General features: G+C 52.8%; 2 protein-coding genes across 15 annotated transcripts; both read right to left on the bottom strand.

The window, feature by feature from the left end:
* Positions 1-790: 790 nt before the first annotated feature.
* Positions 791-11,575, bottom strand: USF2 (upstream transcription factor 2, c-fos interacting). Of its 2 annotated transcripts, none has more exons than XM_080645122.1 (10): positions 10,370-11,575; positions 10,062-10,108; positions 9,835-9,953; positions 9,515-9,715; positions 8,954-9,104; positions 8,746-8,833; positions 8,397-8,455; positions 1,787-1,881; positions 1,550-1,678; positions 791-1,458 (listed from the first exon to the last, which is right to left on the bottom strand). In XM_080645122.1, the coding sequence occupies exons 1-10, from the start codon at positions 11,443-11,445 to the stop codon at positions 1,369-1,371; spliced, it is 2,055 nt and encodes a 684-aa protein (XP_080501248.1). In that variant the 5' UTR covers positions 11,446-11,575; the 3' UTR covers positions 791-1,368. The 2 variants fall into 2 exon arrangements, with proteins under 2 accessions (XP_080501248.1, XP_080501249.1); XM_080645123.1 differs by having other exon boundaries at positions 9,596-9,715.
* LSR (lipolysis stimulated lipoprotein receptor) lies at positions 11,522-26,019 on the bottom strand. Of its 13 annotated transcripts, none has more exons than XM_080645124.1 (10): positions 25,609-25,980; positions 24,129-24,473; positions 18,741-18,860; positions 16,722-16,778; positions 16,046-16,192; positions 13,069-13,230; positions 12,865-12,924; positions 12,641-12,772; positions 11,744-12,357; positions 11,522-11,654 (listed from the first exon to the last, which is right to left on the bottom strand). In XM_080645124.1, exons 1-10 carry the CDS (start codon positions 25,808-25,810, stop codon positions 11,619-11,621), a joined length of 1,875 nt encoding a protein of 624 aa, XP_080501250.1. In that variant the 5' UTR covers positions 25,811-25,980; the 3' UTR covers positions 11,522-11,618. The 13 variants fall into 13 exon arrangements, with proteins under 13 accessions (XP_080501250.1, XP_080501255.1, XP_080501257.1 ...); XM_080645129.1 differs by having other exon boundaries at positions 12,865-12,921; XM_080645131.1 differs by lacking the exon at positions 12,641-12,772.
* Between the last annotated feature and the right edge of the window lie 33 nt (positions 26,020-26,052).

Here is a 26,052-nt window from a genome sequence, read left to right as displayed (position 1 = left end):
CCTGGGAAATCAAGGCTGCTCCTTGCCATCTGCCTCCCCATTCACACCACGTTAGGCTCTTCCTGCTGCACACACCCTCACTCAAAGAGGGTCTCAAACCGAGTAATGGCCAGGAAAAGGAGACAGGGCTCTCAGCGGGAAGAAACCAGTTGGGGACATTTGGGGTGCACGTATGGTGAACTCAGCATGGTGGCGACTGGCAGGCCTATATCCTGGGAGTGGATGGAGTTGCATGGGGGCTGCACATTCGACCACAGGGAGACCCAGAAGCATCCCCCAACACTGCCTGGTGTCACTACATCTCTGCTGGGGCAGGTTTCATCATCAGCCAGGGGCAGGGGTCACAGCACAGGCGCCAGAGCCACAGTGCAAGGCGACAGGCTGACGGGCCAAGCCTGGCTTCCTGGCCTTCTGCCTTCCTTGGGGGTGGGGGGCTCAAGGCCAGGCCCCACCATTGGCTGATGCAGAGGGAAGGGCTTCAGCCCAGAAGGGCAGAGCCAGGAGACAGTCATTTTTAGGAACTGATGACACAGGAGACCCCAGCCTCTCCTCCAAAGACATAGGTCCTTGACCCAACCTCTCCCCGGCCCCTGCACACATATACACACCTGGGGCCTCAAAGAGGATATTCACTCCTTAATTCCTCCAGCCAGCCATGGGTATCGTGCAGTACAGAATGCCAGGAACTGGCACAGAGCCACCAACAGCTGCTGAGGCCCTGCCCTGATAGAGCTCTGCACAGACCCCATGACCCCTGCCCATACCTGAGAAAGACAAATACGCAAAGAGACAAGGCGGGGCCACATGGGGCCAGTTTATTGCAGTTAAATACCTCTCTCTCTCTATTTTTTGTCCATTTTTCCATAAAGAAAATGAAACACACACACACACACACACACACACACACACACACACACACACACCCAAAGGGGAGCAGGAATCCAGAAACAAGAGGTGGGGTGGGACATGGCCTCCCTTCTTAGGTCCAGGTCCCAGGGATGGCCCCCCAAAGGCTCCCCTCCTGCCCGTAAGCACCATGTCAGTACCTCTAGAGGCCAAAAGAGGCAGCAGGATATGGCAGGGCCTCTGTCCTCCTCCCTTCTGCCTCCAAGCGAGACCACTAGAAGTGCTGGGGCTTAGTGGGGGCCAGAAGGGGCAGACAGATGGGGGAGGGAGATCATTTCCACATCCAGGAGAGCAGTGGGTGTTTATCCAAAGAAATGCATTACTTCTCCCCATTTTTTTTGTTAAAAATCTACTATAAAAAAACGCAGCTGGGGGAGGGGCATCTGTCCCTCTCTGTGCTAAGGGCTGGGAAAGGGGGCAGCAGAGGCCCAGAGGAGGGCCTGCCGCGCGACGGGAAGGGCGTCACTGCCGGTTGCTCTCGCCCACCATCTCCAGGTTGTGCTGCTGCAGCTGGGCGCGAAGCACGGCATTCTCATTCTTCAGCTCCTCAATCTGGCAGACATGAGAGGACACAAGGGGCCAGGGATAGTTCCCTGCACCGTGGGGTCCTGGTCCTCCACCCAACTCCCAGCCTGGCACTCACCTGTTGCCTCAGGAGCTCATTGTCCATCTGCAGCCGTTCGGCCTCCTTGAAGGTCTCCTGCATGCGCTGGTTGGTCTGGCGCAGCTCCCGGATGTAGTCACAGGCCTTTGACAGGATCCCTCCTTTACTCTGGGGGGCGGGCAAGAGCATTAGAGTGAGCACTGCCCACTGGCCTCTGCCTACTGGCTCACCCCAGTGGTCCAGGCAGACTTTCTGGGTGGCGCCAGGGGCACTCACCGCTCCTGTCTTGCTGTTGTCTGTGTTACAATCTGGAATGATTTTTGAAAGTTGGACAATCCAGTTGTTGATCTTGTCCCTCCGCCTCCGCTCCACTGTAGGCACAATAGCAGTATCAACAGCTAGGTTTACAGCACTTTCTGTGCGCCTAGGCGATTTGCCTCCCGAGGCAGGTGCTGGCAGACCCCAGGCTGCTGAGGGAGGGCACGGGCCCTGGGCAGGGTCACACTGCTAGCAAATCTAGAGTCAAGATCTGAAGGAAGGCGGCCAGCTTCCCCGCCTGCTTCACAGTGCTTCTCAAGAGAAACAAAGAAAGTCTCGCTCTCGAGTACCACATATACCTTTAAAGCAGAGCTAACCGTGGGGGACAGTGGGTTCATTTTGTTTGACTACTTTTAAAATTTGAGTCAACATTTTAAAATGAGGAAATTGCATATAATAATTAACATCTTTGGAAAAAGGAGTTATGGCTACAGTGGGCATGCACTCTTGAATGGGCCAGAGTCCCTTTACATGGGAACCAAGAGACCCCGCTGGTCCCCACAGCCCTGTATTTGATTGTCCAGTCCTCAGGTTTCCCAGAGTGCTGCGTCTCATGAGTCTTTTTCTTCATCTGTAAGTCACAGTCTGGCCGTATCTCATCTGTTTAAAACCCTTCTCCAGGGCCCCGACAGCATGTCCCACATCTCCAGACTGGCACTTGTGGCTCTCAGGGGCCTGGCCTATCAGGGCATTGGGTAACCCAGGAACAACATGAACCCCATCTTGAAGACCAGGGATGGCAAACTAATGGAAGGTTTCACTTGAAAAATGCCCAGAATGTGGTTTTGTTTTATAAAATGCCACACTCTCACACTGCCAGCTGAGCTGGGCAGTAGCTGCCCCCTTTGGGCAGGGCATGTCTCCTCTCTGGCTTCGCACCTGGCCTGCACATCCTGACTTACGACAGCGGCCTGGGGTCTGCCTCATTGGAGCCCGACACTCCCGGTTTGGGGCCCATGGAAGCAAACCTGTCTCAGCCCTTCTTTACCTTCCAAGTACTAGGATTGTGGGGACAAAGAAGCCCAGCTATCCCGCAACTCTCAGTTCCCGTGGACAAATGCGGGCAGTGTTTGTAGAGAGGAAACTGGGCTAATAAATAGGATTTGGAAAGGAGGGTGAGAAGATATTTGCTCAGGATTGGGCAGTGTTGATGGGAGATTGTGGAGGGGGCTGAGGGAGGGTGAGAAAGGAGGGGTTGGCCAGTACCTCCTCTGAGGTGTTCCCTCAAAGAACACACTTGGCCACTAATTGACAAATCTTCTCCTGGCACTTGGTTTTATCCACTCATTGCTGACCAGTCCTTCCTACCTCTTAGCACTCTTCCACTTTGGCCTGGGTGACAACACCTTCCTCTGTGGAGGACTCTCCTCCTTCCTGGCCCCTCCTCCTCCCTCGCTCGCCTCTTTCCTCAGAAACCTCCCTAACATCATAACAAGAATGTGCCCAGTACAGAGCTTCGTCTGACTCCAGGCCCTGGGCCCCGTGGCTGTGGTGTGAGAAGAACCTTCCCTTCGAGGACAGCCTTGTCTGTCTCAGTCTCCGGAACTCAGTGGCCAAAATCTGCAGCAGAGCCAAGAGTGCAGCCCGGGCGCCCACATCCCACAGCTGCGTGCCCGCTGCTCCCGAGGTTCCAGCTGAGGAACGCAGAGCAGTGGCTGCTTGGTTTCTTTCCCTGCCCTCATGCAGTCCCACACTCACCAGCCTGGGCACTCGGCTGTAGCAGTAACTCCCATGTACTCCTCATTTCAAGCCACCAGGGTGCAGAGACAGGGGGTGTGGCACATCTCTAGTTTGCATTTACTTCTTAAAAACATATTGCCAACCAGCAGGAGGGGCTCAGTTAGCTGAGCATCATCTTGTGCACCAAAGGTTGCTGGTTTGATTCCCAGTCAGGGCACATAACTGGGTTGCAGTTTGATCCCCGGTCAGGGTGTGTGAGGGAGGCAGCTGAATTGATGTTTCTCTCTCTCTCCTTCTCTCTCTAAGCATGTCCTCAGGGGAGGATTAAAATTAAAAAAGTACTGCTGCAGTGGCACTCTGAGAGGCTAGAATCCACAATAAACTCAGTCTCTGTCCTGCGAGGACCGCTGTGAAGTGCATGTGAACAGGTGATAGTGGTACAAACACTCAAGGATATGTGTTATGACTGGAGACTGTACCAAGTGCTTGGGGAACTCCAAGGTAGAGCAATGGTTTCTGCATGAGAGTGGGGTAGGGTGTAGCCTCAAAGTCTTAGAGAGGAACTATCTGGGCTGGTTTCTGAGGGGAGAGGCATCAGGCAGACAGGTGTCAAGACCCCAGAAATGGTGACATGGAAATACTTGGGCGCATGGAACAGGGTGACAGTAAAAGGTTGTAAAAACAGGTTGTGAAGACCCTGAATGCCTGCTAAGGAGTCTGGACCTTATCTCTTACTCTAGGAGTCGAGGCCCTTGAGTCTGGGGCCTTTCATTAAGCAGATGGTGATGTGGACTGGGAAGACCATTTTGGTACATCTGAAATGGAGGAAGACTACATAAGACCAAGGCCACATGTATTCCACAGAAGTGCTTCAGTTACACCCACACAACACTTAAAACACAATTTAGAAGTAAAATCTGCCAGGACAAAAGGGAGAAGTGAACAAACTCACAAATATACTTGGAGACATCAACACTCCCCTCTCAGTAATCAATAGAACAAGTAGACAAAAAAATCAGGATAGGAAACCTGAACACTGTCAACCAGCTTGACCTAGATGACACTGAGGGAACACTCCGCAATAGCAGCAAATTCACACAGAAACTGTCACCAAGATAGACCATCTTCGAGGCCACATAACTAATCTTAATACATTTCAAAGAACTAAAGTCACAGAGTATAATAAAACTAAATTAAAAGTCAATAGCAAAAAAATCTAGAAAACCCACACACATCAGGAAATTAAGCAACACACTTCTAAATAAACCAAAGAAGAAATCACAAGGAAAACCGGAAAATATTTTTAACTGAAAGATAATGAAAACACAACATATCCAAATGGGATGTAGCTAAAGCAAGTGTTAGAATGAAATTTGTAACTAGGAAGGTTTGTATTAGGAAAAAAGTTTAAAATGATCTTTAAAAAGTAGAAGAAAAAAAAAAAACCTAGCAAATTAAACCCTAAGTAGAAGGAATGAATTAGTAGCATTAAGTGTGAAAACTAATGAAATAAAAAAAGCAGGTCCATCTTAAAAAATCAGATTTCACATAAAGATCTGGATTTCTGGCTACTGAAGAGGATCTTGCAACAGTGGACCCAAACTCTGACATGGCAGCAATGGTTGCTGCAAAGGCCGCCCTTCAGGCAGGACACATGCTCCAGTTCATGAGGAGGCTGGAGACGGGTCCCACAGTACCAAGAACTGGTGGGAAAGATGTAAAAAGGAGAAAGGGAAGCTGATCTAAGTCCACTTCAGCACAGAATCTCAGGTTTGGGGGATGAGCAAAGAGGGCAGAGTTGAAGGTGGCCTGGCTTTCAGTTCGGGCCTGGATACTTGTGACAGGGGTGCCCTTTGCTGCCGTGGGAAGAGAAATGTTGCATGGGAGCCTTTAGGGAGGAGACGGCAGGTTCTGTTTGGACACACTGAGTCGGAGGTGTCTCAAGGACATCCAGAAATGGTACTTTGAGCAAGCAGCTCAAAATGAGTCTGGAGTTCAAGGAAGCCCCGGAGGGACATAGAGGAGGGGGCAGGTTTCACCTTTTTGGAGTCACATAGGAGAAAGCCAGCAGAAACCCCTCAGAGAAATACTGAACACCTAACAACTGGGGGTGGGGCTTTGGGATATTGACAATTCCCGATCCTAACATTTCACTCTCCTGAGACTGACCTGAGACAGGATCAGACCTTAAGAAACACCACGAGCCGAAGCAGTTTCCCAGCCTTGCGCAATGTGAAGAATCACTTGGGGAACTTGTCAAAATACAGACTCCTGGGTCTCCCTCTGTCCTACCCATTCAGAAACTGTGAGGACAGCCCTGGAGACCTTGATTGTTAACAAGCTTCCCGGAAAGCCCTGTTCTAAGGAGCAGGCTGTGAAAAAGAGGCACAGAGTGTAGGAGAATCAGAGCAGGAAGAGCAGAAAGGATCATTACCAAAAGGCGGGGAATAGGCAGGGTCAGATGTGTACAGCACAGACAGGGAAGGAAGCCAATGGGTTTGGCAATGAGGCTGTCAAGGATGGCCTTAAATGGAGCCATTTTGGTAGAGAAAAGAATCAGACTGCCAAGGGTACAGGATGGGTAAAAGGTGGCCCAAATACTCTGCAGGTTAGGAGAGGGCAGATTACAGCTGGAGGGTAAAAGCAAGGTTATGAAAAAGACTTTTTTGTAAGAGAAAGAGTCCAGACTTTTTGCAGGTGGATTAACCCTGTGACAGGCAAAGAATGAGAGAGTGAGGTAGAGGGTGGCTAGATGGTATCCCAAGAGTGGTTTGCTACAGATACTGGGGGGCACACCACACTGCCGGGGCACTCACACGTCTCGGCTTGTGCATCCTCACTCTGAGCCTCTGCAGGAGATGGGTTAACATCTTACCGAGAAGACTAAACAGGTGCAGAGATTAAGAACCAGTCTGAGTTCATATGATGTAAGCAGTAGATACAGAACTGCTGGGTAGCCTACAGGAGGCCCCTCAAACTTGCCACACCCGAAAACCAAGCTCAGACTCACTCACTCCTTCCCTTTTCAAACCAACCTGACCCCATCATGAAACTCTGATTCATGAAATCCTGATTCTTCAGCCTGTCTCAGGCCAGACATCTGCAGTCACCTATTTTTCTAGCCTCTAGTATCCCTGGTATCCCTTACTATCCGGCCTCCATACATAAACGACTCTGTTAGTTGCCCCTCAAACTACAATAAATATCCAAGAGCAGGGACACTGGGAGGGCCTCTTACAAGGATCTGGCCTGACCAATCTTCCTGCAACTCTGCCAACTTCCTCTTTCCTTTCCTGAATTCTGCTCTTCTTTATACATGCCAAGTCTGTTCTGACTCAGGCCTGGGTGTTTGCACTTGCTCATCCCTATGCCTGGGACCCTCCCCCAGTACTTGACTGGCCCATTCCTTATGGTTTGTTCAGGCCTCTGCTCAAATGTCACCTCAGAGGCCTACACTGCCACCATTACCTAGCTTTATCTTCCTTCCTGCTATCTGACGTCATATTGTAGCTTTGTGCAATTTCTGTTTTTTCTACCAGAATAAACACTGCAAGAGCCAAGACCTCATCTGTTCGATTACCCACTATCTGAAAACCTAGAACGGGCTGGCACATTGTATGTACATGTGGAATGAATGCCTCAATTTAGTGAGATGCTCAGATCACAGCTGCATAGCCCATCCCCAATCGAAGACCTTTAGGACTGTGGGGTCTCACCCCAACTTTCAGGGCCTTCCTTGACTCTCCTGGCTCCCCTCCCAAGCACTCCACATGGAACCTGTACAACAACCAAGCCAGTACCCTCCAAAGCAATTTGACTCCTCCCTGCCACCCCTCTTCCTGTGCTCCCCCTGTCTGGCAGGCCCTCCCAAAGACTACCTCCCTGGTGGTCAGTGCTCAGTCAGACACTAGCCTGAACTCCTAAGCTTCTCTGACACTCTACAACATGCCCCATACCTGGCCCAGAATCTATCTCCAGGAAATCTTTGCTAAAGGACAGTTGTTTGAGTGTAAAAATTCCCCTGGACTTGAATACTGCTACATCAATCATAGTGGCTACTGACTGAAGGCAGGGGTTGGGTGGGAAAGTAGGGGACAGCAAAAAGGGCCAACTTGGGAACGCAAAGTACAGGAACACAAAGGACGATTGGGAATGCAAGTTGGATCTGGTGTTTATAAGGGCAGGATGCTCCAGCCTTGGCTAGCCAGAGGCACAGTTTCCCGCAGTTTCATCCTCAGATTTGCCCCCTATGAGACCAGAGTTACTTCTGGAAGCCAGGCAGGCAGGGAAATGACGGACTCAAACACAACAGTTGCCAATGGAAACGAAGGTCCAGGGGAACAGGAAATCCGTATGTGAATGTGAAACCTGCCATTTTATTTATTTATTTATTTATTTATTTATTTATTTATTTACTTTTATTTATTTAATATATTCTTACTGATTTCAGAGAGGAAGGGAGAGGGCGAGAGAGAAACATCAATGATCAGAGAGAATCATTGATTGGCCACCTCCTACATGCCCACTACTGGGGATCAAGCCAGCAACCCAGGCATGTGTCCTGACTGGGACGATTCCCAGTGACCTCCTGGTTCATAGGTCCACACTCAACCACTGAGCCACCGCAGCCGGGCGAAACCTGCCATTTCTGATGCTGGCCCTTAATTCAAAACTAGCCAGAATGACAAAACACATTCTAGTCCATTCATCCTACCTATCAGTTCCAGACAATGAACCTCCTCCACCTGCTTCTACTTTTCCAGCATTCAACAACACCTCTCTCTATGTGGAGCATGCCCAGTGATCTGTGACCAAACACAAGGCCCACCTGGCAGTGCCTGTGAGGCCGAGGCCTGCGGCTGGCGCAGGGGCTCCACATTGACTTTACCTTCATTGTGCTGAGCTCTCCGTCTCTCATCCCGGGGTGTTCTAGTTCCATCAATTTTCCTAGAAGAGGGATAAAATGGGCACGTGTTATCTCAGGCCCCATTTGTCCAAGCATTTATTACAAATTCAGACTTAAAAATAACCTTTGCAAGACATATTCATATGTAGAAAGAAAGAGGAAATGATACTTTCTTTATACTAAAGAAACAAAAACAGACCAAAAAATATACCAAGTGCCTATGGGGTGCTCAACTGCCTGACTTCTACTCCAGAAAACCTTTCCTTCCTTCGGCCCCACACCAGGCCCTCCCAGTGTCCCCTGCTCCTGGGCCCAGGTCTCCTGCACATACGGGGAGTAGGGATGGGTCCGAGGTGCAATCGTCCTTTGCGTTCCTGTCTGAAGCACGTCCTGGGGCGTCATCATGACATAGAACTGGCCTGTAGGGAAAGCCAGGTTAGTGCTAAAACTGGGGGCAGAGTCAGAAATGGCTGGGGAATCCCTCCCTGCTAGGCCTGTTGCCTCCCCTGCCTTCCACCTCGGCCCCTTCCTCCCTTTACCTCCAGCCTGCAAGCTCTGGTCTGTGGTCTGTACCGACACAGCCGTGGTATCTCCCACACTGGACGCTGGGAAATAGGCAAATCGTGCCTCCCCACTGACAGCCTCAGCTGCTGGGCTGCCGCCATTGCTGAAGGGATTTTGGATTACAGCCTGGGGAGTAGGAGGACACAGAGGCCACCCTTAGCCATCTTGTTCCCCAAACCATCCCCTTGCTGCCCTGTTTGGTGGATGCTGCATCCTCTATGGAGGGTGGGACCCCTCCGTATGTACTACTCTGCCTATATCTCAGATGGCCCTGGAACTTGCAGACACTCAGCCATCATTTGGTGAACCAACTGATTTTTACCTCTGAGAAAGAGACTTTTCTATTACCGTGATCCCAAGTCTAAAGAAAGAAAAAACGATGTTCCAAAGATCTTGTCCAAGATTTCACTGTGCAGAACAGGAATTTAACCCACACAGCCTGACAGCCTGAAGGCAGCACATGCTCCACCCATTGGGACTCCCCCAAAAAGGTCAGTGTCCCCTCTCCATCCCCCCAGGCATTGCTGAGGACCTACCAGTGGGAAGGGTGCTGCAGGACCTGGGGGCACAGAGGCAGCAGCAGGGCCAGGGCGCTGGGCCGCCCCATCCACACCCACCTGGGTCACAGCCTGCTGCCCCCCAGCAAAGGCAGCCGTAGACACGACGCTGACAGCGCCTGCTGTGTCGCCCTGGCCATCCAGCTGACCATCAGTCACCTGGACTACGCGGTATGTCACCTGCAGGGGGCAGTAGAGCAGCGAGACCAGCGCTAGGGCCCAGGCAGGGACCAGGTCCGAGCCCCTCCCAACCCTTCCAGCCCGACCCTCCGCGGGCCCACGGCTCCGGCCCCTCTCACCTGTCCTCCATTATTCTCTGTGCGGAACTGGTACTGGATGTTGTGGTCGCTGAACGCCGCCTGCTGGACGCTGGCGATAGCCACCGCCGTCTGCTCCTCCGCCCCAGGGCCGTCCCCGCCTACGGTCAAAGGAGGGTAGGGGCGACGGTCAGCGGTCGCGAGGGCCTGGGCACCCCCAGTGCCCGCCCCGGGCGCAGGCCGCAGCCCGGCGCCGCGCGAGCACTCACCCTCCTGCAGCTCGACGCCCTCCTCGGCCTCGGGTCCTTTGTCGTGGCTGCGGGGAGGGCGGGTAAAGGGGGTCAGGGCCGCCCGCGCCCCCGCCCCTCTGCTCAGGTGCTGGGCCCCCGTCCCGCCCGGCCCTTTCGGGGGCTGGGGCACCGCTAGGACCCGGGGCTGGGACACTAGCACGATCCCCCTCCCTCGCGGCCTCCATTTTGAGCTGGGCCCGGCGGTCGCTCGGGATCATGGCGGCCCGCCCGCCAGGCCGAAGGGCCGGAGCGGGGCGCGCGGGGGCACGGCCGGCCGGCACCCTTACCTGGCGGCGGCAGCAGCAGTAGCCGAGGCAGCGGGATCCAGACCCGGGTCCAGCATGTCCATGGGGGGGTGGGGGCGGGGGGGGGCGCGGGGCCCGGGGGAGGGGAGGGGTGGGGAGGGAGGGAGGGGAGGGGGCGGGCGGCCGGGGGGGCCCCCGAGCCCGGCGCTCACGCCGCGCGGCAGGAGGGGACGGAGGAGACACGGGAGCCGCTCGCGCTGATCACGGGGACAAACAGTGGGGTCATGTGAGGAGGAGATGCCGCCGCCGCGCTTTTCCTGCAGCCGCCGCCGCCGCCGCCGCCTCCGCCCGCCCTCCTGCCGGCTTGCGGCGGCTCTGGGCTCCGGGACGCAGCGGCCGCCCCCCGCCCGCTGCACGCGGCCCTCGGGCCTCCTTCCCGGAGCCGCCGCCGCCGCCGCAACTTTTTTTTTTTTAATCCGGCCCGACCTGGACGGCCGCCGCCTCCTCTGGATCGCCGGCTCGAGCGTCAGCCGCCCGGCCTGGCCCAATCCCGCGGCGGATCGCTGCGGTAGCGGCCGCCGCTTTCTATTTTTTCCTCCTTTTTTTTCCTCCTTTACTTGAGCTGCGCGCGCGCGGCGGCGGCAGCGCGATCCCGGGCCGACGCGCGGGGAGGGCAGCCCCCGGGGAACGCGCACGCTGTTTGTCTCCGATGGCCGCGGGCGCGCGCCGGCCGGGTCTCGGCAGGGCGCAGGGTCGCCACCGCCCCCGGGTTGCCAGGCAGTCGCTAGCGGGCCGCGGATGGAACGCGGGCCCGGATGGAACGCCGGGCGATGAGGCGGGCCGCGGGGTTTGGAGACCGTAAAGTCGTCGCGGGGGGGGGGGGGGGTGCGCGTGTGAATGGAGTGGAACGGGAGTGGAGCGCGCATGCGCGCTCCCGTGTTGGCTAAAGTGCGCGAAGGCGGAGGCCCGAGGCGCATGCGCGTCTGGACGGGGCTGGGGCGCGCACGCAGGGCCGGGCGGAGCCAGCGGGGTACGTACTCCCTGCCTAGGGGAGCGGGAGGCGGCAGAGCGGGTCCTGCCCCTGGCGCCGGGCACAAGTACCAGGAGAGAAGGGGCATGGGACCCTGTGCCTACACACAGGGCAGCTCTCCCAGGGCCCCACCTCACGCAACAAAACAAGCGCTTCCCTCCACATTAGGCCTTGTGATCATATATTTTATTAGACTTAGAAGAATATCAACAGTTCCTCAAATTAAAAAAAAAAGTACAAAACTACATACAAAACATGAGATCAGACGACTAAACTTTCCCGACTCAGGGCCAAGTTCTGCAAAGGAGAAAAAGAAAAGGGTGTGAGCCTATTACTGGAGAGGGTCCAGGAAGGGGTCTGCAGGCCAGGGAAGGTTGTTCACTCACCTTCTTGAGCCTCCGCTCCCGTGAGGCCTGGGAGTCGGTCTCGGAGTAGGGGGGAGGCGCTGGAGGGTAGTAGGCATCTTCTTCCTCCCTGTAAGGTTTCCTCTCCACTGGCCCCTTCCTCCTCAAGGCCTCTTCCAGAAGCCGACCATCATATTGGGGGTCCCTGGACCTCTCGTTCCGAGCATCCTGAGCGCGGTGGGAGCGGTTCCTAGGGTCAGCACCAGGGCGGTCTCGAGACCTGAAGTCATCGAAGTGGGGTTCCTGGGAGTGTGGAAAGCCCCTTGGGTCCTCTTGGTCGTAGAGGTCATCACGGCTGCGGCTTCGGGGGTGTGCATAAGCTCTGCCTCTCTTCCCACTATTTGGGGGAGACCTCCTCCCTGATTCAGCAGAGCCTGGCCGCGTGAGGTCATCCAGAGCATCCACAGAGCGAGCCCGGGGACGCCCGGCCCCCCAGCCACTCTTGGGCCGTTCTGTGAGAGGCTCTTGCTCCCATCTCCTTGGACTCCGAGGGGAGTGGCGACCCCATTCGTCATCCAGGATTGGGGGGAGGGCAGGGCCGCGGGAAGGCCGCGATCTCCAGTCGTCTTCATGAAGGGAGGTGACTTCACTCATGGCTGTAGGGAAGGGACGTGTCACTGACTGCTGGGAGGTCAAGATTTGATGCCAGGAACTCTAGGGTCCAGCAGTGTTACCACTGGCTCATACTCTCTACAGGGCCCTAGACTTCTCTCATCTGTTAAGGGATGATATGCAGTGTCCCATACAATTCTCACTGGCCATGGTAGGGAAGGAGGTACTATGTCCAAGATTTGCAAGCAAGCATCCTTAGGACAGGTAATCAGGGAGACATGTCCCACCCCCCACCTCTGCAACCCCTCAAACTCCAAGGTTCCTCACCCCTCTCTACACGGCTGCTGGGGGGGCCAGGTCGAGAAGGGTCAAAGTTGGCCAGTTCTTTCTCCATGTAGTACAGGACTCGCATAGAGTCATCTTGCTGACTGGCCTGAATTCTGTAGCCACTACGGATTTCTAGAGACAGGAGATGGAGGTGATCAGTTTGGGTGCTGACCCAGTCCCCCTCCCTTACAGGCATGTTCAGCTTAGTAACACTTGGTTCTTACCAGAGGTCACACTGCTGTCTGCATCACGAAGCAGGGGTACCTGGGAGCTACAGCCACCTACTGGGGGAGACTGGCTGTCAGTGGCTGCTCCCCTAGAGCAAAGTCCTGCATTCCAGCCCCCTTCCCCTGCCCCCAGTCCCACACTCAGTGCCCAAATGCCCAGCCAATCCCTGCCCTAGTTGCCCCTGCTCCCCCAGACCTCACCTGAGCTATTCTTGTCGAAGTCTCCAGCGCATCCATTGTAGACAGTGCCCATAGGAATCATGGCTGCCGGGGGTGGGGTCTTGGCAGGAGAAAGATAAGCATAGGTGCTAGGGGCGTAGATGCTCGGGACACCTGAGGTGGCTGCTTTGCCAGCAGCATACACTGGTAAGACACACAAAGCATGAGATGGTGGCCAGGAGCCATACTGCCCTTCCCTATGATAACAGGACCAGAGGGACATGTGCCTCGGCCTTCTCCCCATCCCCAGTTGTGGAGCCTCCAAGGGGACTTGGTTTCTCTAGGTCCATCATCATTGAGTCCACTCCTCCTGTGTGATTCCTCACGGAGCTTTGAGGGCAGGGGTGTACACTGCAGCCTGCAGCTCCAATCTGGCAGGACGTGTTTTCTTTAGCAGGGCTGGTTTGCCAACATTTGTCGAGGTTTTACATAAAATCCCAACTCTCTAGGCACCTTACCAGAAGATGTGGCCACCTGGGGCCTGCATTCTCAGAGCAAAGGGAGAAGATGCCCCTTTAGATAAACCCATGTGCTGGACCCACAGGCCAAAACATTCCAGTTGGCAGCTGAGTCCCAGCTTTAGAAAACAAATCACCTAGGGCTGTGGTTGGCAAACTGCAGCTCGTGAGCCACATGCGGCTCTTTGGCCCCTTGAGTGTGGCTCTTCCACAAAATACCACGGCCTGGGAGAGTCTATTTTGAAGTGGTGTTAGAAGTTTAAAAAATTTGGCTCTCAAAAGAAATTTCAATCGTTGTACTGTTGATATTTGGCTCTTCTGACTTAATGAGTTTGCCGACCACTGGGCCAGGGGTAGGGGAATCCCATGCCTGCTCCCCTCTCAGGCCTGCTGGATCCTCCCCATGGAATCTTCCAGACCTCGATGTCATGGGGATTATCTGCAGTGTTTTCAACTTCTGGGCTGTACCCACTTACTCTGCCTTCACCCCTCCTGGTTCTAGGCTTGACAGCTCAAGGGCAAATGCTCCCTGCTGCCTTCCTCCCGGCAACAGGCTGCGTTCTGGTGGCTGCTCTTGCAGCACAGTCACTGTGCCTAGGCAAGCTGTTTCTTCCCTGGGCCTCTTAACAAGAAAATGGGGTGGGAGGGGAGGGACAGGGCATGGAGATGGGCTCAGAAAGGTCCCTTCACTGCTGATTCAGTTGGGAAGCAAAAGGCTCAGTGGTCCCCCCCGGAAGCCCCCCAGTAGCTCCGGTGATTGGCTGCTTTATAATTTGCTGTGGGATTTGCTGCTTTCAGATGGCCCAGGAGGGCTGTGGCTGTCACTATGGCTGTGGAGTAATGCAGCCTCTGGTAGGGAATTAATGGGGCCTCCATTTGGGATAACAGGGATTCAGAATGGAGAGAATTTGCAGTCCTGGCCCCAGCCCTAACCTAATTTGTGGGATAACTGCAAATTTGGTTATAGCCCTTGGGAGTCCCTTTCCACCTGTGAAATGGACTAACATCCACCAGGTAAGCCAGAAGCTCTCAACTAAAAATGACAACAAAGGTAATAGCATAAGTCCCCAAAGAGCAGCAAATTTTTTCCAGGGAGTGATATTTTGAGGAACCAGTTTGCCCACCACTGAGCCCAGTGACCATAGAATTAGTAGGCATCGAGTGAGTCACAGCCCTGTGCTAGGGACGCTCACAGTCTTCCCTTAATGCTCACGACACCCCCTGAGGTAGGAGAAACTGCTCTGAGGTGTGAGTGGCAGGGCTCTGATTTGCTCTCTGGCCCTCGGTCACTGCCGATGCTGACAGCAGCAATGTCCAATGGCTAGTGGGTGTGGAACACTTTAGGAAGGCCGAATCCTGCACTAAATGCTGGACACACCAGTTTCCCACATTCACCCTATACAGAGGGCTCTGCCACAGTCCCATTTTACAGAGAGGAGACTAAATGAGGGGAATTTACTGGGCTTCCAAGCAGGTAAGGAGGCAAGCCAGGCCTCAAACCTCCACCTTAAAAAATTGCTTGTGATTCAACTTTTAACGCAGCTTGGACTGCATTATACTGGAATGTGTATAAGCTTTAGATGTAAGTACACAAACACACATCTATCTGGAGTACATGCGCCATTCTTTCCATCACCTGTTCACTACTGGCCTAGAAATGGGCAGGTGCCATGAGAGGAGCGGGTCCGTCCCTCTTTTGGTCTCATGTTCTAGGTGCTCCTCATGTGTAAAGTTTTTTTTTCTAGCTGTCAAGGTCATCTGTTCATCAACCAAAGATACAGTGAACTTTGCAATGATAAAGGAAAAGGTGGGAGTGTTGAACTTACTAAGGACTAGTAGAGAAGTATGCTTTCATGACCTATTTTCAGTGCAAGAGACTAGATACACATATGTATGACTGAAAGTGGCCCACATAAATGTCCACGTCAAAGTTGATGAAAACTTCAAAACAACTGAGTGTAGAGGTGCTGGTTTACCTGGACAGTCCCTGCAGGGGCAATGGGGCAGCGGGAGGAGGGACTCACTTTTCTTCCTTCCTTCCCCTCCTATTTTGTTTGCTTCCTTCCCCACTTCCATTCCCAACTCTCCAGGTGCCACTCATGTGCTAGACATGTCTTTAAAAATAGTACCCGTATAAAATCCAAATGGTTGTGTGGATGAGGTTTCTAATTTGCTTAAATTATGTGATGATATAAACCTCGTTTGGTTTCTTACCTTTTTCACTTAAGATTTGTTTTTAAAGGGAGATTTACTCTCTAGTGACTGTTTTGTACTATTTGAGTTTTTCTTACCATGCATATAGATTATACTTTCGAAAAGAAAAACTCAAATGAAGAATCAAAATACATTAAAAGTATGTAAATAAAAATCTAAATCTGCTGGTCCTCCTTGACCCACTTTCTCCCAAAATGCTCACCTCATAACCTCCAGACCAATAGCACCACCTCCCCTTGGACCCAGGCAAGTTGCTGAATGGGGGTGGTCACTGGAGGGGCACTCACAAGCCTCTGGGCAGCAGCACTTGTCTGGACAGCAGGGGCACCTGACGTAACAGCAGCAGGTGTGCGGGCAGCACTGACACCAGCAGATGCCCAGGAGGAGGAAGACAAGGAAGATAGCTAGGCAGACAACAACCACGAACAGCCAGTCTGCAGAGAGATGGGAGCAGGCCCTGAGCCAGGAGGCCTGGGTGGGAACAGGGACACAGCAGGGCAATGCAGAGACGGGTGGGCAAAGCTATCTGCAAAGCTTGTCAGGGAAGCTTTAGCCCTTGCTAGAGTCTCCATGCCAGAAGCTGGGCGCAGCAGTAGAGGGCTGCCCAACTCGTCTACAACTCAGGCTAATCCCAAAGGAACTCGCCCTGGACTCAGCAGGGCAAGGCAGAAAAGAAGAGGTGACCTAGCCAGAGAAGACAGGCTGTAGCCTCAGGGACAGAGAGCCAGCTGCCCAGATCCCAAACCCCAGAAGAACACTATAGGCACCAGTCACAGAAGCCTCCTGCCTACACCCCAGGCCCACCCTCAGCCATCCCTGTCCACCCCAAAGCCCAGAGCCTGGTCACTAGATGCCATGAGTTGGAGTCAGGCAAGGTTAGTGGGGGTCCACAGCGAGCGGCATTTAGGGTGGGGAGAATACTTAGAAGCAATAAGTGGTGTGTAAGGGCCTCCACCCCCATACCTTCCATGGGCCCCGCCTGAAAACCAGGTAAGAGCTCAGCCACCCCCGAGGTCCTGCCTGGAGGGACAAAAGAGAGACATATTATGCTGGCAAGAGCCAGCACAGGCTGCCCCTCCCCCAGAAGCCCAGGTCCAGGCTTATCAGGTGAAGGTGTGCCTGGAAGCATCAGATAGGTTGGTGGCCTAGGAGGGTCATAGCACTTGGTTTCTGCCCTCACCCAAACCCCCACCCACATGGGTGCTGTTTTCCAGAGGGCTTCCATCACATAAGTTACCCTCTCTCGTGCCTCAGGGGATTCTGTTGCCCAAAAGGGTCCCAGTACATTTCCCATGGGTTCTGAAGGTGTGAACTGAATTTGAGCACTTCGTCTTTTCCACATACATGGGTCCTACTGCCCCAAAGGGTTGCATCCCATGTGATAAGGACAGTCCTGATCCATCAGGCATAATAGGCAGTGTCCTAGGGCCCTTGAAAATATTTTTATTTTTAAATCGGAATACATAATACCAAATATATAATAACAAATGGTTTTTATAGCAAGGTTTTATACACACACACACACACACACACACACACACACACACACACACACATATATATATTTTAAATGCAGAGGAAGAGGCCCATGAAGGCAAAAGTGCCTACAGCCCTCAAAGTTAGTGTGGCCTTGTTCTTTAGTCCATGGGGGTCCCATCTCGGTCCATGCATTCTGTCCCATCTGCAAGTCTTATGGCCCAGCTAGTGCCTTCCCTCAGTTGCCATCAGAGATGTGTGCCCACAAGCATATCGCAGGGGCATCTATACACGCAGCTCTCCGCCAACCAACCTCTATCCAGAGCTCATACACTCCGTGCCACATGCCCCATTGAGGGGCTTTCCACCATCCAAACCTGCAGTTCTCAAAGTGTGGTCCTGTCCCCAAAGCCAAACTAATTTTCATAACACGAAGCCATTATTTGCCTTTTTCGCTCTCATTGTGTCATGGGTGTACAGTGGAGCTGTCCGGAGGCTGTGTGACATGTGATGACACAACATCATCACTTTGATGGTAATGGACTATGTCCTTGTGTATCTTGTTTTAAAAATTTTCCAGTTTCAATCTCTACGATGTTAACCAACTATAGATATAACCCACAGAAACATAAACAAAAACTCTTTTGAGATCCTCAGTAATTTTTCAAAGAGTAAGTAGGTCCTGAGACTGCATTTTGAGAACTGCTAATGCAGACTGTACATTCTACCAAGGACAAGCAGGGGTTCTCTGGGTCACTGGTGCATGCATTCTGTCACCCACATGTGAACTGTCACATGGTCTAAGCACCCTGCAGCATGCTCCCTCATCATGTGTACACATTCACACATGTATTTCCTTGTATCATGCATATGCTGGCAGTGTGTAGCCCAGCAGCATTTCACATATAGCACGTCACACGAGACTATATGTGTTGGCTGAGAATAGAGCATCTGGCTAATGGCAACATCCCTTCCACACACGGTAGAGGGGCCTCATGGCCAAAGAGGGGCTACCCCACCCTGCACCTGGGCTTCTGGAGGGGCCTGGCCTGAGGGAAGCACTCGCTGTATAATCCACAAAATGCCATCCCAGCAGGCAGAGGGCAAGGTTCCTGTGCTTTGGCAAGGGCCTCTGGGGTCAGATGTGGCCCTGGAGATGTGACAGGTGGGTCCAGCTCCCTCTCAATTACACATACCATCAACCCTCCTCACTAACTGCCAACCAATTCTAACCATTTCTGTATTTTTAAAAAATGGGACAAGAAGAGATCTGGTCCCCCATTCTTTCCGCTCTTAGTTTGGCTGGAAATGTTATAGGGGGAGGGAGTCTCTGCCTAGGGTGCAAGGCACAGGTAAGCCCAAGTGACTGATGGTGCCATGTGGGGAGAGCAAAGCAGGCGACAGAGCCCAGAGAGTGAGCTGGAGGACAGAGGGAGACATGCAGAAGTGGGAGAAGAGGCCCCTCTCCCCTCCCCTTCCCAGGCCCTCAGGGCCCAGCCCACTCACCCAGGACGATGAGCTCTGCATAGGCCTCGTTGTTCCCCTGGAGGTCCTGGGCTGAGACCACAGAGCAGTAATACACACCACTGTCCCCCCAAGCCGTCTGGTCAAAGGTCAGGTCAGCATCTGTACCAGGAGGAGAGTGTGAAGCCACTGTGGGGGAGGCCAGGGCCTCCCACCATGGAGACATCAGGGAATGGGCCTGCCGGTGTGCGGACAATTCAGACCAGGCAGTGATTCCTCCTAGGCTTTGTATTAAACACCTGACATGGAGTATTCCAAGGAATCTGTGAGGTGGGCAGTGTTACCTTTCCCGGTTCATAGGTGACATGACCTGACCCGCCCAAAGTTGTCCAGTTCATCAGTGGCCTTGACTCCAGAGCCAGCAATTCAGACTTAACAGCCATTTTCTCTACTTCTCACAGCAAAAGTTACTGCCCACAACATGAACTACCAGGGAGCCTGGTGTAGACCCAGGGCGTGGGCCCAGGGTAAGGAAGCAGAGGTAAGTAGCCCAGATTCTAGGAATGAGAATACGTGCAGGCATGAGAAGAAATGGGGTATGTGTGTGTGAGGGAGAAAGACCTGGACCGTCCCAGTTCCCTAATCCATCCACCCGTCAGCCCCCACAATCCAGGTCAGGCCCAGGGCTTGGGGACGCTCAGGTATGAAGCTGCTCCGGGCAAGGAGCCTGTTAATTACACCAATAATGAAAATCGGTCAGCATTTCCAGTTTCCTCTCTATGCCTCAGGCCCTAATTAGTTAAATCCCTTCAGGTATGCACCAGTGTGGGGCAGGGTGGGACCCAGCTGGCAACAGGAACACACCACAGCCACCAGCCAGTTTCTTCCCAAAAGCTCTGGCACTCGGGCCTCCGATGACTTGCCTACCACACTGCCCCATGTACCTGCTGCCCTTCTCCATGACAGCCGAGGGCAGTAACTATGTGTGCCCGTCTGCAGCACCTGGCACTCACCAGGGCATCAGCCACTTGCCAAAGAAATGAAAAAAAACTGGAGCCTTCCTCCTTTGGAAAGAAGAGCTCACATCCAGAGACCCTCCTTTCAATGATGTCTACCTCCACCACTCCAAAAGCCTTATCCTGGCCCACAGGCCCTTGGTATGATCTCACTCCCGGACACACCAGCCTCGCCCCCACCAATCTCCTTCACTCACTACACTGGACACTCTGGCCTCCTCACTGGGCCCAGCATGCTGGCCCACACCTGCCTCTGCTTGCACCTGTGCTAGTACTTCAGCCTGGCACTCTGTTCTCAGACCCTGGCAGGGCTGGTTCCATTCTACTGGCACAGCTCCCCCACCCCACTGCTACATTGTATCAGCTCACTTAGAGGCCGAGCACTCCGGATCCTACCCAGGAGAATGTGAACTCCACACAAGCAGAACCTGCTCTCAGTCACTACTGAGTCCGGAGCGCCTGACACATGGGGACCGGGAAATGAACCCCTTCCCTCCTAGCGTTGACCTCCCTTAGCTTTTGTAGTCTGTTCCAGCAGTCTAGGCACCTGGTTTTATTCAAATATGCCCTCAATACACTCAACATTTCACATAATTACTGAAAGCATCCTATGTTCCAGGCAGTAACTGAGGCATGTGGTATACTCGACAGCAACAGTTCTCAAAGTGTGATCCATGGGTCCTGTGGTTCCCCAAGATCTTTTCAGAGGATCCCAGAGGTCAGTTACTTGCATAATAATACTAAAACGTTATTTGCCTTTTTCACTTCATCTCTGAATGTACTGTGGAGGATTCCAGAGGCTATATGACACATGCTATCACAATTTCTACTCAGCCAGACTTCAAGGAGATGAGCAAAATTATAAAGCAACGATGCAATTTTCATTAAAGTATGTTATCCATATTAACTTATGAAGAGTTTATCACTGTCAGCTTAAATATTTTTTTAAACTTCTCTGTTTGCTAGCTATAAAAACAAAATTCTTTGAGGATCTCAGTATTTAAGAGTGTAGAGGCCCTAGCCGGTTTGGCTCAGTGGATAGGGTGTCAGCCCTCAGACTGAAGGGTCCCAGGTTCAATTCCGGTCAAGGGCACATACCTGGGTTGTAGGCTCAATCCCCGCCCCCCAACCCCCAATCAGGGCACAACCAAGAGGCAACCAATGTGTCTATCTCACATCGATGTTTCTCTCTCTCCCCGCCCCCTTCCACTCTCTCTAAAAATCAAAGGAAAAATATCCTCAGATGAGGATTAACAACAACAAAAAAGTACAGGGGCCCTAAAACTAACAGTTTGAGAACCACTGCTATGGACCACAGATATAAACCCCTGCCCTTAGAGCAGACCTTAACTGGGAGAGACAAGTAAAAAAAGTTAATATATGGCATGTCAGATGGTGGTAAGCAATACAGAGAAAAACCATCAGGGAAGACAGAAAGTACCAGTGTGGAGGAGAGGGTTGTGCAAGTTTAAGTAGGGTGACCTTCGGAGCAGACATGAAGGAGTGGGGACACAGCACCCCTCCATGGTCATGTATCTGGCCACCAATTATTGAGTTTCTGCTATGTGCTGGGTTCCTTTGCACATATTCTTTCACTGGATCTTCATAAAACTCTTAACTACATTCTCCCAAACTTTCTGGACTCTCCAGAACACCATCATGTTTCCAGCCTATCTTTTAAACCAGACTCTGACTACACCTCTCCAAACCAGAGCTCCAGGACAGGTCCCTGCCCAACACCGCCGAGGTGGACAGGAACCCCATGCCACAATAAAAGCTTATGGGCAGGAGATGAAATCTGGGCTCCTGTGGCCCAGACCCGGGCCTTGATGTGTTTTGTTTGGCTCGCATGATGTTTCTAAAACCCACGAAAAATATGGATTTACAGCTTCTTTTGATCAATTCTAAGGCCTGGGCCCACCTCCTTCCTGCCAGGCACGCCCTGTTCCCGGTCTATATTGTCTGGTCCTGACCCCCGGGGCTGGGCATTACTCCCAAGTGTTTTAGTACAGGGAGAAGATACTGGTATCCAGTTGGGAACAGAAGTTGAGCCTCCTCCACACCTCTGACCCTCTGGTTCCATATCAGCACACAGCAGAGAGGGCCCTTAAAATCTCAGGGGCCCCATGGACTCTCTGGTCATGTTACTGAGTGGGGAGGGTGACACATGGACCCCAAGCAGCCTGAGGGAGAAACAGAGCCCCTATCCAGGCACCCCACATCACCCACAGTAGGGAAGAATGGAAGGCAGTGGGGCCCCACTGAGCTGAGACTCTGAGGGTTAACTAACATTACAGTTTGCCCAGAACCACTTTCACTTAAAACCTGATGCTGGTGACCCTTGGGACACCACAGGAAAGTCCACTTTTCTCTACGTTCAAGGCTGAAATGTAGGAAGCTCCTATGGCTACTGGGTTTCCTGAGAGGACGTAGATACAATGGATGCTCACAGCCTACATCAAACATGGGCTGGATCAAGGCCACTTGAAAGACCTGGGCCTGTGAGGCCTCCAGAGCATGAAGAATCTGCCCCAGCTGGAGCCTGAGAGCCACTCTGGAGATTTGGACTCAGCAGAGGCATGATTCCAGCCAGCCCTCAAGGGCACTCTCAGTACTTGGGCTGTCCCATCTGGTCCTGGCGGGAGGGGGAAAGGAATGGGACAGGTTAACCCCCAAGAAGCCCTTTGTCCTCAAGAACAGCAGGATGCTTTGGGCTGAACTGCCCATGGAAATTCAGGGCAAGTAGGTCTGGTCTGTCCTAGAAACAGGACTGACAGGCTCAGTCCCTGGAACCTTGCCTTTTGTCCATGGTCTACAGAGTGAAGGAAGGCATGTGCGCAGGCCCTGGTCTCTTGGGGTCTGCAAAGGGACACTCCCTTCACTCCTCTGCCCCCATGCCCAAGACTAAAACTTTAATCTTCTTTTAAGACAGTAAAAGGATAAATCCATTAAATGGGTGAGCCTTCACCCCTCACCCACTGCTTCCCATCACCTTCCTCTCTGCCTTCTAGATTCTTTTTTTTATATATATATATATTTTTATTGATTTCAGAGAGGAAGAGGTAAAGATAGAAACATCAATGAGAGAGAATCATTGGTCAGCTGCCTCCTGCACACCCCCCACTGGGGATTGAGCCCACAACCCGGGCATGTGCCCTTGACTGGAATCAAACCTAGGACCTTTTAGTTCGCAGGCTGATGCTCTACCCATTGAGCCAAACCTGCTAGGGCTGCCTTCTAGATTCTTTAGGACCCAGTCCCAGTCCCGCCTCAAATCACATTTGTAGAGTTCTTAAGTTGTGCACTCCATATAGCACAACACCCAGGTCTGTTTTATTGTAGCACTTAGTATTCTCTAATATTCTCTTACTCTTTATCTGATGTTTACTATCTACCTCACCCCACTAGCCCGTCACCTCCTTGAGGCAGGGATATCAGATGTCCTGATCACCACCCCAGCCCCAGTGCCTAGCACTTAGTAAATGCTCAATAAATACTATCTGAATAGATAAATGAATGAACTTCCCCACCAGCCCTTACTTAGTCCCAACAGGCACTCCCATCATTAGGCAGAATTAAGGTTATGGAAAAGGGCTCCCAGGGCTGCCTGGGTTAAAATCCCAGCTCCTGCTCTGTGTGCTTAGATGAGCTACGTAACCTCTCTGTGCCTCAGTTTTCCAGTGGAAAATGTGGACGTAAGGACTCAGTGGGAGAATATGTAATGCGCTGGCAAGTCATAGACCTTCTCCATTAAAATCTCTCACCCCACCCTGGTCAAGGAAAGGAGTTACCAGCTTAAGAGACTAGACCCAAAGAGGCTGACTTAGAATCGCAGCTCTGTTACCAGCTGTGTGACCCTGTACAAGTCACTTTGCCTCTCTGGGCCTCTGTAAAATGACAGTAGCAGAATCTACTCACACAACTGTGGGGTCTAAATGAGTTAATCCCCATAAACCTGGAATTACGGCCTGGCACATAGGAGGTCCTTTATAAGTTGTTACTTAGAGGAATTTTACTTACTATTACTAGCAATATTAGTATTATAGAACCCTGCCTCTCTCTCCATTACCCACTCTTCTTTATTTCCAAGCACTTGATAGTATGTGTTGTATTTATCTTGTCTCCCTCACTGGATTGAGAGCTCCACAAGGGAAAGAATTTAATAATTTTCTTTACTGCTGTATTTCCAAGGCACCAAACAACACCTGGTGTCTGTTAGGTGCTCATTAAATCTTTGCTGTTAAAATAAAGGAATGGATGGATGGATAGAAGGAAGGGTCCTCCCTTTGTCAGTCATTTCAGACACTGGTGCTAACGAGCTTCCAAGTGGGGATTCCAGGTTGCACACAAGGGAGCCTGCGTAAGCCGTCCCCAACCCCATCCCCTGCCTTCTCCCTTGCCCCACCCAACATACTTCCTGTTATGGTGATCCTCCGGCCCTGGTAGTATTCTCCCAGGGTCACAGCATTGCCCTGCTTAGTGGCTACAACCCTGACAGTGCGCACACTGTCCTGACACTCCACATAGGGGTTGTAGCCTGGGTTACCAGCTGCCAGCTGGGCATTGAGCTGGTTGTCAACACTGGCTGGAGAAAAGGCATCAGCGATTCGGTCCCGGCAGAAAGACTTGTACTTCCAGATCACGATGGGTGCTGTGGGGGTTGTGGTCAACTGGTAGGTGCAAGGCAGGGTCACGGGCTGGAAGAGGATCACCACGTGGTAGGGGTCTGACACAGTCACTTGGATGGCACTGGCAGGAGCTGCGGGCAAGAGGAGAGTCAGTAGGGACCACTACGAACAGTTGCTTCGGCAGAAATAAGCAACAACCTTTGTCACCAACTTGACACTCACAAGTGTATGGTTTTATAGAGAGCCTGGCATATACTGTTCCTTAATCCTCAGGACTGGTGAGGCAGCTCTGATAACCATGCCCATTTTATAGACCCATGGGGCTGAAGTGACAGGTGCAAAGTCAGATGGCCAGATTTCTTGGAACATCCTGTCCACCTCTCTTCCCAGAGTGTGTCCTCTGAACCACACTGGCCCCTCTTCCCTTGCCCATTCTCTCGCAGAAAGGGCTCCTCTCTGTGGCCCATACAGGCAACTGCTAAAGAGCTGGAGGCCCCACCTCAAAACCATTGTTCCAAATTACCCCAACTTTTGTGGGCTGGAGGGTTAATTTTGGAGTTGTTTGACTGAACTGCTTCGTCATGGAGTAGCTAAAGCCCAACAATGTCTCCATCAGCCTCCCATCTCACCCTACCCAAAGCCATTTCAAATAAACATGCCAAAAGTGCTTGCAGGAAGATAAAATCTCCCCCACGCCCCCACCCAAACAAACATTCGATCCAGCGAAAACCTGCCAGCAGAAGATGGTTTCAAACCAAGTCCTTCTAGAAGTCCATCCTATCGGACCCTTACGCACAGATACTTCGAGCCTGAGGGACATGGGTGGGGTTTCCCCAATCCCACACCCACCAGAAGCCTGGGCACTGTTTCTTCATCTCGAGGGCCCGCTCCCCATTGCCCTAGGACTTAGAAATGTCCGCGTGCGCTCAAGTCTCCTTCCCGGCCTTTCCCGCAGATCCGGTGGTCCCTTCACCCCTGCCCTTACAAAGAGTTCCATTCTCCTTGCCGCTCCAGGGTTTTCGGTCCCAGAGTTTCACTTCCTGCTATCTCCGACAAGGGCGTGGGACCGCTTCCAGCGCGAACGGGGTAATTCCCCTCACACAGGTACACAGGGGATCTCGGAGACCCTGGGGATCGGAAGGTCCTGGTCTTTCCGATTCCCCTCCCCCAGCTCTCCTGCCTCCTCGGAGGTGTAGAACTTCATTCATCCCGTTTCTATAATGCCCTCCCGCCCTTCCACGGCACCAGGGGCCCCGATCTCCGTACCTGCGCACAAAGTGCCAAGAAAGAGCCACATAAAGACGACCGCGCCCCAACCTGGAGTGCCCGGGTGGGAGCCCAGCACCCAGCTCCGGACGCGAGCCCTCGGCGCCATCGCGGCCGTCCGGGCACGTCCGGTCCGCGCGTCCCCTGCTGGGTACCCGGAGGGTAGGGGGCGCGGCGCGCACCAAGGCTGGAAGGGGTACATGCTCCTCCCCTTCCCAGTTCCGTTCTTTGTCCCTATTCCAAGCCCACCCTGCCCAGTTCTAGGAATTTAATGAGCGGAAACGGCGTGGATGAAGAACACTTCCAGCTTTCGGGGAGAAACTTGCTTGACTCACTGTGTTTCTCCTAGTCACTCCACCCCCTGTGCGCTCTGGGGAATGGATCGGCCCAGGTACACAGAGTGAGAAGAGAGGGTTGGGCAAGGGGGTGGGCGGTGAAAGGGGC

The sequence above is a fragment of the Plecotus auritus genome (genome assembly GCF_963455305.1).
Source record: "Plecotus auritus genome assembly, chromosome: 10".
NCBI lineage: Eukaryota > Metazoa > Chordata > Mammalia > Chiroptera > Vespertilionidae > Plecotus > Plecotus auritus.
Note: the sequence above shows the minus strand (reverse complement) of the source record. Positions and strands in the feature narration are given on the sequence as shown.